General features: G+C 50.1%; 1 protein-coding gene across 5 annotated transcripts; it reads right to left on the bottom strand.

Annotated features, from left to right (window-relative positions):
• Positions 1-812: 812 nt before the first annotated feature.
• Positions 813-9,758, bottom strand: LOC136491097 (probable inactive beta-glucosidase 14). Of its 5 annotated transcripts, none has more exons than XM_066487321.1 (12): positions 9,672-9,758; positions 9,125-9,191; positions 8,334-8,416; positions 8,124-8,199; positions 7,899-7,973; positions 7,671-7,758; positions 7,307-7,559; positions 2,132-2,247; positions 1,778-2,027; positions 1,577-1,679; positions 1,313-1,421; positions 813-1,232 (listed from the first exon to the last, which is right to left on the bottom strand). In XM_066487321.1, the coding sequence occupies exons 1-12, from the start codon at positions 9,738-9,740 to the stop codon at positions 1,016-1,018; spliced, it is 1,506 nt and encodes a 501-aa protein (XP_066343418.1). In that variant the 5' UTR covers positions 9,741-9,758; the 3' UTR covers positions 813-1,015. The 5 variants fall into 5 exon arrangements, with proteins under 5 accessions (XP_066343418.1, XP_066343419.1, XP_066343415.1 ...); XM_066487322.1 differs by having other exon boundaries at positions 8,334-8,392; XM_066487318.1 differs by having other exon boundaries at positions 9,558-9,756.
• Between the last annotated feature and the right edge of the window lie 1,183 nt (positions 9,759-10,941).

Genomic DNA, 10,941 nt, shown 5'->3' with positions numbered 1-10,941 from the left:
CATAGGACAGTCTAGGCCTCTTGCCTAGAGTGTCTGACACCACCGACTAGAGCACTGGTCGCCGCCATGCTCCACCTTGTGCCGCCCTAAGCAGCACCGCGGCACCCGTTGAGCAAGATCCTCGAGTATTCACCTCTTCCCTCGCCTCCTAAGATCCTCAAATAAATCAACCTGGAGCTCTTGATACCAACTGTTGTGATACATTGGCGCCTAGCTTGGATCTACCTAGGCGAGATGCTCACGAGAGATCACACACACTGCATAAGAGACTCGATATTTGGTAACGCGAGGTTCGGTCGAAGCCTACATCCCCGGGACATGCTTATGGGCGCTCCCCCCGAAACCGCGACACCGGCTGCCCGGGGAGCCGGCCAAAGCCGCCGGCACCCCACGCAAGCCTGTCACTCTGTGTTGCTTCTCACTCTCGTGACTCAAGTGGGTTACAAGTGCAGCCCCCTCCTCCTTTTATAGAGAGGCCGGATTACAAGAGCCAACACCTAGCTCACCTAACCCTATACTGCTAATTACAACACAAGTCCACCGTAACCCCCATTAGTACAAATAAATATTCGACACATTTCTAACACACTGCATAATGCACATTTTAATGCAGATAGCCACTAGTTATGTGTGCAATTTATAGTTGATGAATTCACAATGAGTTCTCAGTCCCTGATAAGCTAGAATTTCACCAAAACATGGACATATAGACCAAGCGCAGGTAACCATCATAAAAATGCAATTATCTTGTTACCATCCTCATGTTATTGCTATATTAGTAATACATTTGCGGGATTCTGAACCAGGAAGGAGGATGGTCAGATTATGCACTCTGCTTCTTTCTTTTTAGTAAACTCCCTTTAGATGCATATTTGATTAAAAAAATGGTTGAGAGTTTATGGCACTGGCATACATGGACACGAGGAAATTTACAAAATAATTTCCTGTGCAAACATCTTTATCAAATCACTGAGTATTGTACATATATAGACCTTGAGAATTATGTATTTCTGTGCTAGGATACCATATGCTTAGGTGATTCTCCAGAGGCCATCTCTATCTGTTCATAGCCCTTGATAAACTTGCTGTACCATTTAGCAGACAGTTTTGGTGTTCGCTTTAGTGACTTGAAATCCACATGATAAAGACCATACTTTGTGGTGTAACCAGAGAGCCATTCGAAGTTATCCATCAAAGACCACACGAAATAACCTCTCACATCTGCTCCTTTCCTGCACAGAAGTAGCAAAGTTTTGTTATTACCTGGCTGCAGAGCAGTTTACATGAAAAGATAATTGAGGAATGCAACAACCTTATTGCAAAGCTCAAGTAAGTGAGGTAGTCACGAATGTAACTTGACCTTTCAGTATCATTAATTAATTCTTCTGCTGTGGTGCTACTATTGCCTATTTGGGCATAACCTGAAAGACCAAAAAGGGAGATCAAGAGGTCCATACAGATATTATTATTGTACCAGTGTACTATATATAAAGATGCATAGAACTGATCCATTGTTCTGTACAAAGGCATATGTTTTGTAGCTAATATGTAGATTTCGCCAAACCTAGTAACCTACCATTCTCTGTGATGTACAAAGGTATGCTTTTATATCTCTGCTTTAAATACAAGACCAACTTCTCCATAGAGCTTGGAACCACATAGTTGTTTGCAACCGGTGTCTGCAATATCAATTTAGCAGTGTTAGGTTGTGCAAAATCAATTTGGAAGTAGGATTCTTGTTGCATAGAATAATGCAATGTACAGTGCCGACTTTTACCGGTTTTCCAATGGGTATCCCATTTCGTTCTGCTGATTCAGAAACTAAAGCATCACCAGCGTAGGTGTCCAAGTCACATAGAGAATATACGCAATCCTTGACATATAATGTTTTGTAGTGATTTACTCCGATGAAGTCAATTTGGTTTTTCATTAGTTGCTTCTCTCCTTCTGTGAATTCCGGCAAGTTTGGACCTAAGATTTGGCGCATTTGGTGAGGATAGTCACCAAAGAACAAGGGATCCAGGAACCTGTTTTAGCATATACTTCAAGTGAGAATTCAATCGCGAAGACCAAGAAAGTCAGTTCCAATAGTAAAATACTAGTGATGGAAGGTTACTGAATCATCTGATACCATGGAGCTTCGAAAGACTGTGCTCGGCTTACTGCCAAGTGGTCGTCTGTGATATTCCTCAGTGGTTCATACCATCTCATATATACTGTAATTCCAACTGAGCCACCTTGCTTGGTCTGAGAATGATGGAGAACGAGGAAAACTGTTATGACCACCGTCACGTATCAACTGCCGAGCCCGGCCCAGTGGCTAGGCTGGCCAGCGGCCCAGGAGGGGCTTGGAGCCCAGGAAGCTCTCCCTATTAGATATTTTGCTATTTCCTTAATTATAGGATTGTGATTGGATTAGATTGGAAGGGATAAATACCTCTGTGACAGTTTGGAATTAATCAAGCAAGGCAAAAGTTATTTGTCTGGCCTCAAGGGCCATTACGTGATCATCCTGCCCCCTGCCCTCTTCCTCACGTAAGCCCCTAGGGCATCAGCCGCCGCCTCCCTGCTCAACCACGGCGCCCCTAGCGCCGCCTCCCTCGCCCTCTGACCTCAAACCTCCCATCCCTACGCTCTTCACAGCCGCGGTAGGATCCAGGATCCTATCAATATGGTATCGGCGATGTTAGGTTCCAACGCTTCTGCCACGGTGACCTCCGCGCCGCCGGTTCCACCGCTTGTGCCGCCGATAGCGCCGCCCGCCACCCTCGACACCATCACGAAGACCCTCTCTGAGGTTGTCTAGTAGCTGGCCAACCTCAACCCGCAGGCAGGCGTCCATCACCTCACACCTAGCCACCGTGGAGAGCCACCAGGCGTCTTCATCTATGGGCGCCATGCCCTTGAGCTTTCCCTATGGGGTGCCGGGCTATGGCACGACGGCGCTGTCAACGTACTCCACCACCACCGCCATACCCACCACCACCACCACCGCCGCCGCCGCCTTTTCTACTGCCGCTCCGCATACTACGCTGTCCACTGCCCCAGCCCCATCCTCTGGGGTTCCCATCCACCTACTTCAGTTTCCACCCTCGCCATTCCCGCTGCCCAATTTTTCGGCGCACCCACGCCGACGTTTCCACACTACACCGCCCCGGTGCCGCCACCTGCACCCGGGCTGTCCACCGGATTGGGTGTCCCGCGCTTCAGCAAGCTGGATTTCACTTTCTATGATGGCACGGAGGACCCCTGAATTGGCTCACCCACTACGAGCAATTCTTTAGGGGGCAGCGCACGCTCACTTCGGATCGCGTCTGGCTCGTGTCGTACCACCTTCGTGGCACTGCCAAGATGTGGTACTATGCCCTAGAACAGGATGAGGGCGTACCTTCTTGGGAGCGCTTTAAGGACTTGTGTCATCTCCATTTTGGCGTCCGGTCCGTTGCAACTGCCTCTCCGAGCTGGCACGGTTGCCCTTCCACCATACGGTGGAGGACTACCAGGAGCGTTTCAATGCCCTGGTCTACCACAATGCCAACAGGGAGGCGCGCTAGAAGGCGGACTTATTCGTGGGGGGCCTTCCGGAGCACATCTACATCGACGTCGAACTTCGGGAGCCCCAGGACTTGCATACGGCGATGCACTTGGCTCGGCCGTACGAGCGCCGGCCATCCAGCAGGCTTCCAGTGCAGTGCCCAGCATGCCCCCTAGTGACAGCAGTTGGCGCTGCCCGCTCCACCCGCGCGTGTCCCGGCGCTCGGCGCCGCCACGCCTGGAGTAGCCGCACCCGACCAGCAGTAGCAACCGGCACCAGCACAGACTGCACCATAGCGGCTCTTTTGTCGCCTGACGCCAACTGAGATGCTGGAACACCGCCGTCAAGGGCTATGCTTCAACTGCGATGAGCCCTATGTACAGGGCCATCAGTGCCCATGCCTGTTCTTCTTGGAGTCCGTCGACTTCCTGGTGGATGACCCCATCGACTGATGTGGCGGCCAAAGCGGCTGTCATGGCGGCCCTGGAGGAGGAGCCACCCATTGACCTGGTTGTCTCCCTCTACGCCCTCATAGGCATCCGCACCGAGGAGACTATGCACCTCCACGTCTACATCCACGGTCACAAGCTCCTTGCCCTCCTCGAACAGCGGCTTGACCCACAACTTCATCAACGTAGGTGTCATGCGCTGCATCGGGCTGGTCATAGGGGATAGCAACATGTGAGTCACGGTGGCCAACGGCGACCGCGTGGCCTGCACCGGCGTGGCCCACAACGTGGCCATGCGCATCGGCAAGGAGGACTTTGCTATCAGTTGTTTCGGCATCGACTTGGGCTATTTCGACCTCATCCTCAGCGTTGACTACCTCCACGACACTGGGGCCTATCCTATGGGATTTCGAGGACCTTTGCATGTCCTTCCGGTGGGGCGATCGGTGCGTCATCTGGAAGGGCATTGGCTCACCGCGCAATGACATTCGTGAGCCCGCCCTCCACGCTGTGGTCGGCGACCCACAACAGTCCCCTGCTGGATCGCCTGCTCCAACAGTAAGGGGCGATCTTCGATGAGCCTGGCGGGCTCCCTTCGGTGCACCCTTACAACCACCAGATCCACTTGTTGCCTAGGTATAGCGCTGGTGGATGTCTGCCCCTACCGGTACCCTCAGCTTCAGAAGGATGAGCTTGAGCGCCAGTGTGCTACCATGATGGAGCAGGGCATCACCCGCAGCCAGCACCTCCCCATTCTCTTCACCGGTTCTAGCATTGTCAAGAAGACGAATGGGTCCTGGTCCTAGTGGTTGACGAGCTCTTGGATGAGCTCCATGGCGCCAGATTCTTCACCAAGCTTGGATTTGCGGTCCTGGGTACCACCAGGTTCGGATGCACCCGGAGGACATTGAGAAGACGACGTTCCTTACACACCATGGGCACTTTGTGTTTCTCATCATGCCCTTAGGTCTCTCCAATACGCCAGCCACATTCTAGGCACCCATGAACGACGTCCTCCGGCCATTCCTCCGCAGGTTTGTGCTCATCTTCTTCGATGACATTTTGATCTATAGCTCATCGTGGTCCGAGTACCTGTAGCACGCCCGCCTCATCTTTGACACCCTGCACGCCCACGACCTCTTCCTCAAGAGGTCGAAGTGCACCTTTGGCGCGCCCTCGGTCACCTACCTTGGCCATGTCATCTCAGCTGATGGGGTCACGATGGACAGCGACAAGGTGGACGAGGTCACCTCCTGGTCGGAGCCCCACTCTCCACGCGGCGTGCGTGGCTTCTTGGGCTGGCTGGGTACTACTGGAAGTTCATCTAGGACTTCGGCACCATCGCCACGCCGCTCACTTGCTTGCTACGCAATGAGGTGTTCGCCTGGACGCCGGAGGCTGTTGAGGCCTTCACGGTGCTCAAGCGCGCCCTCTCCTCCAGTCCGGTTCTGCAGATGCCGGACTTCGACCAGCAGTTCATCGTCGACTGCGACGCGTCGGGCACTGGGTTCGGCGAGGTTCTACACCAGGGGGCCGGGCCCCTAGCCTTCTTTAGCCGGCCATTTGCCGCCCGCCACCACAAGCTGGCGGCCTACGAGCGTGAGCTGATCGGTCTCGTTCAAGCTGTACGACACTGGCGGCCGTATCTTTGGGGCTGCCGCTTCTGCGTCCGCACTGACCACTACAGCCTGAAGTTCCTCCTGGACTAGCGGCTGTCCACGGTGCCCCAGCACTAGTGGATCTATAAGTTGTTCGGGTTTGACTTCGTGGTGGAGTACCGCCTAGGGTGCCTCTACTCGGTGGCCGACACCCTCTCTCGCTGTGACGCTGCCGCCGTCGCTAAGTCTGCTGACACAGCGGCCTCTGTCGTGGCGCTACAGGCCCTGATGGGTCCCTCTGTCAAGATCCTCGATGACATTTGCGTCGCCACAACGACTGACACAGAGGCCGACCACATTCAGCGGTAGCTGTTGGACGCCTCCAGCGGGGTGCCCTGGTCAGCACATGACGGCTTCCTCCTCCACGACAAGCAGATCTTCGTGCCAACTCTACACGACTTGAGCCATGAGGTGATTGCGCTGGCCCATTCCGCTGGCCACGAGGGCATTCAAAAGACCCTCTACTGCCTACGCAATGACTTTCTACATCCCAGGTGATCGCGTGCTCGTCTAGGACTTTGTTTGGGCCTACGCCACGTGCTAGCGCAACAAGCCCTTCCAGGTGGTCTACGTCGGCTGCCCCCGTCCTCTAGTCCCACATAATGTAGGGACCTCTCAGACCGAGGCGGTGGACAACTACTTTGGGATCGCGACGCCTTCCTTGAGGAGGTTCGTGAACGTCTTCTCCTAGGCGCAGCAGTACGCCAAGCGACACTACTGACGAGCATCACCGTGAACTAGAGTTCGCGGTGGGCGACTGGGTGTGGCTCTGTTTTCTTCACCGGCCGACGTGCTCACTGGAGTCTTGCCCCACCTGCAAGCTCGGCCCATGCTTTGCCGGCCCCTTCTAGGTGCTGGAGTGCATTGGCACGGTGGCTTATCGCCTTCGTTTGCCAGAGGGCGCCCGTCTCCATGACGTCTTCCATGTTGGGCTGCTCAAGCCTTTCAAAGGAGACCATCCGGTGACTCCACCACCGGTGCCTTCAGTACAAGATGGCCGGTTGCTGCCAGCCCCGGACCGCGTGCTCCGCGCCCAGCTTCGCCGGGGCGTCTAGCATGTGTTGGTCTAGTGGCAGGGCCTACCTTCAGATGATGCAACTTGGGAGCCCCTGTAGGACTTCAAGGACCACTACCCTGACATTCAGCTCGAGGACGAGCTGTTTGAAGAGGCGGGGAGAGATGTTATATGACCGGCGTCATGTATCAACGCCGAGCCCGGCCCAATGGCTAGGCTGGCCAGCGGCCCAGGAGGGGGCTAGGAGCCCAGGAAGCTCTCCCTATTAGATAATTTGGTATTTCCTTAATTATAGAATTGTGATTGGATTGTATTGGAAGGGATAAATACCCCATTGACAGTTTGGAATTAATCAAGCAAGGCAAAAGTTATTTGCCTGGTCTCAAGGGCCATTACGTGATCATCCCTGCCCCCTGCCCTCTTTCACACGTAAGCCCCTAGGGCATCAGTCGCCGCCTCCCTGCTCAACCACGGCGCCCCAGCTGCCGCCTCCTTCGCCCCGACCTCAAACCTCCCATCCCTACGCTCTTCGCAGCCACGGTAGGATCAAGGATCCTATCAAAAACAACTTATACAACTTCCATGAGGATTTAAGAGCAAGCACACGGTTAGTCCCCACTCCCTTTTGATCCAAATGTGTATTTTGTACCTTGTAATTCTTTCTGTAGATGTTGACCGTCTTTGCATGAGCTAATATCATGTTATGCGCTGCAATGTAGGGCTCAGTTGATGAATTCCCAGAATCGCATTTCCCAAATGGCTTGGAACAGTGGCTTGGTGGATATTTGCCGTTGAAGTATGCGAGCTTTGCCATAAGGTTTGGCTCATTGAATGTAGCCCAATGCTTTACTCGGTCACCAAACATCTTGAAGCAAAGCTCAGCAAAGTAGGTGAAGTCCTCCCTGAACAGAAATGCAGAAACCACATATGAGCTTACTGCATCTTGGTGCGGTGACATTTATCTTAGAAATTATTGGGAAACCTTTGTAGATAAAGCTATAATATGGGCTTACTGAATCTCTGGGCTCAACCAGGAGCCGTATCTTTGTTGGAGTTCCTCGGGTATGTCATAGTGGTTGATCGTCACAAATGGTTGTATCCCTGCAAACCAAGCGTATCAAGTGCCAGACTGTTGGCCCAGATAGAAAAAACTGAACTGAAAGACTTGCTTGTTTTGCAGGGTGGCATTTGTGGAGGGAGGCGCTGGCCACATATTAACAGAACAAAGAAGGCATATGTACCTTTTTGTAGCATGCCGTTAATGAGACTGTTGTAGAATTTAACGCCTGCCGGATTAACATCTCCGAAGCGACCCTCTGACCAGGAATATTTGAAAGGTAAGCATGTAATGTAAGTTAAACGGTGGTACTAAAGGACTCCGTGCAATCTGCTCCCCGATGGGTTGGAGCTCGGCCAAAAGGCATTGACAGTTGGTGTAACACATGAGATTCTGAGAATGCGCTCACTTGGAAGTATTCTCGACCAGGACAATGAGAATCTGTAAGAGTCGAGGCCAATCGAATGCATCATTTCTATGTCCTCCTGCCAAAGCCGACTTTGAGTGAGATTTTATTTTTTGGAGGGAACTGCCGACCCCCTCGTCTTACTGATTATGCAGGGTTAAAAAATGCATGAGCACTGATAAAATGTCTTTTATCTTTCTGATGATGCTTTACCTTGTATCGATGATAATGGTCAGCGGCCACGTCACCATTGCTTCCATCCACAATCTTTCCTGATTTTTTATTAATAGCCAAGACTAAGACAGGCAACAAAACCAAGCATGTCTGTGATTTTTAAAGTGCACATGTTTATTTTTTCGATAAGAAAAGCTTTATTAATTTCAAGTTTATTACATCGAGTTGATATAAGGATCTTAAAACATAGGCCTATGCATAACTAGTTTGGATGCACACAGCCTAAGCGCACGTGTTTATAGCTGGGCAGTCACGTGCAGAAAATTGTCCTAGCTGGCTATTGGGTTGGGTGGCTCCAGTGCGGGCTTTGCGACAGGCATCACTGTCATCATTGGCCCCATCTGGACAGCTTCTCATTACCTCCCCAAATTAACGTAACGTGGCGTAAGCGGAGCCAAGTCGTTCTGTGGCCCTTATTTCCTAAGCGGCTAAGCCCCTCCCAATTCTAAACAAATTTAAAGTTGCATTCATTGGCCAAAAATATTCACTTCCTCCTCTGATTCAAGAGCGTGAAATGATCCTCTAACTGAGACAAAAACATGAAAGAGGAAAGTGCAGTGTGCAATGACCTCCTAAATGGACACATCTCCAAGTAATTTCAACAAAAGCACTGAAAATATCCTCAAGAATCGCTTGTTCTAGAATGTCCTTAACTATATAATAGTGGCTACTTCCACTCAAGGCCGCCATAGTTTGCTTATACTTCTTATTATTGGCTTGCTTAGATGGCTAAGATCATCAGTATCCATAACTGAGACCTATGGAAGCACCTTGAATATGGGTGAAGACATCCCAATTGTTCAGGCCCTTGTTGTCTTCTAGGTAGGCGCCTTCAATCTAAAATGAGATGTAGAAGATAGTCATAATAAGAAGGAATTAATGGAAAACAACAGAGGAGAAAAGTATCCAAACATACTATGTCATCAGGCACTGTAGGTATGATCCAGATCAGCAAAACAAAAATTGAAAGGTTCCATTGAGTAGCAACAGGGGAAACGGCAGAAGGACAATGATACACACGGCCATAGCAGAGCAACTAGCCGGTCCAAGGAACCTGGCTTCCACCTCCAGTTTGCAGATTGTAATGAAAATATGACGACGGCACGCAGCTCAATCGAGTCATATAAACTATGCAGACTACATGCAAGCGTGCGTTTAGAGCTAGCTTGCTGAGCTCGGCAACGGCTGCCGTACGGCCCGTACCTGGTAAGCCGACGTGCCGGCGCCGAAGAGGAAGGACGGCGGGAAGTCGCTGCGCCTGAGCCCGGTGACGGAGGAGAAGAGGAGGGGAAAGAGAAGGAGGAAGAAGAGACGCGCCATGACGGCGGGTAGCCTATAGACTTCGCAGCAATCCCCAGTCCCCGTGCTCGCCGTGACGCCGTTCATACGTCCTAGTCACACGACCACAATAATACACTGCACGTCTGCGCCCGGTCTCGATAGATATAAAACCCGATAACCAAAATTCAAACCCGGATGCGAATCCAAAATTCCCGAACTCAAAGTACCTGCTTCGGATAGTAAGTTTGAAAACTCAACTTTAGTTCTGGTAATTCGGGTATTAGGTCGCAGTACCTGTTTTACCCAAAATAGTCGAAGCCTATGTACTATTTAGTACTATATGAGATTCGACTGATAGAGCATTTTCTAATGTTAATTAATTGTGATGTCATTGGGACACATTTATCTATGTTTAGCGCTCGTGTTTTTTGTTCTAAAATACTACTAAGAGCTATTGTTTATATTACTTTGACTTGCATTTGTAGAGTTCTATCTCATCTAAATATTTGTACAGTTTTATTGATTTCGGGTAGTTTGGGAATACTCGAATCCAGAGCCGAAATTTCAATTACTGAAATATCGGGTACTATTTTGTCAAGACAAATTTCAAGTATCAAATTTGAAAACCCAAATCATATCTTACTGTTATTAGTTGAGCGAGGCTCCAACAGAGGCACCATATCACTATACGCGCCAGGAAAAAGATAAATTCTAGAAACTTTCATAATAATAAAAAACATCTAGCCTTTAATTTGATAGAAAATTACACATCTTTGTCACTATAAAAAATACATAAAGTTATTATCTTGTATCTAAATTGCTGAAAGTGCATTTGCCTCCGCCGTGAGTTTTGGTGTATTAGTGACATCCAATTTAGGAACTAACATGTTTATTGAAGTATATTGCAGTTCTTATTAACATGAAATAATTAAAAGATGATTTCATGGATTTGGTACCCCCTCAATTCGTGGCAGCCCCCTAATTTAGGGCCCCTAAGTAGCTGATATGCACAATTCGAACAAGATTGATATAAAAAATCATACTTTTATTGCTAATGGGGGAAAATCACATTACAGGGTTCGTGTTTACATGGCTTGGGCTATTGGCCTTATATCATATATCAGTGTTCTGACACACAGCAGTCCTACGTCGTCGTGGCTCCATTCCTCCAGGTAACTTGGAGTGCGGACGTAAACCATATCCTTAAGCTCATTCCTACAGTGTATTCCTGGTAGTCCTAGTATATCTCCCTAACATAGTCGTATGGCTCCGTCTTCATCTATACTCCTATGGTACCATCCTGACA

Source organism: Miscanthus floridulus, chromosome 11 (genome assembly GCF_019320115.1).
Source record: "Miscanthus floridulus cultivar M001 chromosome 11, ASM1932011v1, whole genome shotgun sequence".
Lineage (NCBI taxonomy): Eukaryota > Viridiplantae > Streptophyta > Magnoliopsida > Poales > Poaceae > Miscanthus > Miscanthus floridulus.
Note: the sequence above shows the minus strand (reverse complement) of the source record. Positions and strands in the feature narration are given on the sequence as shown.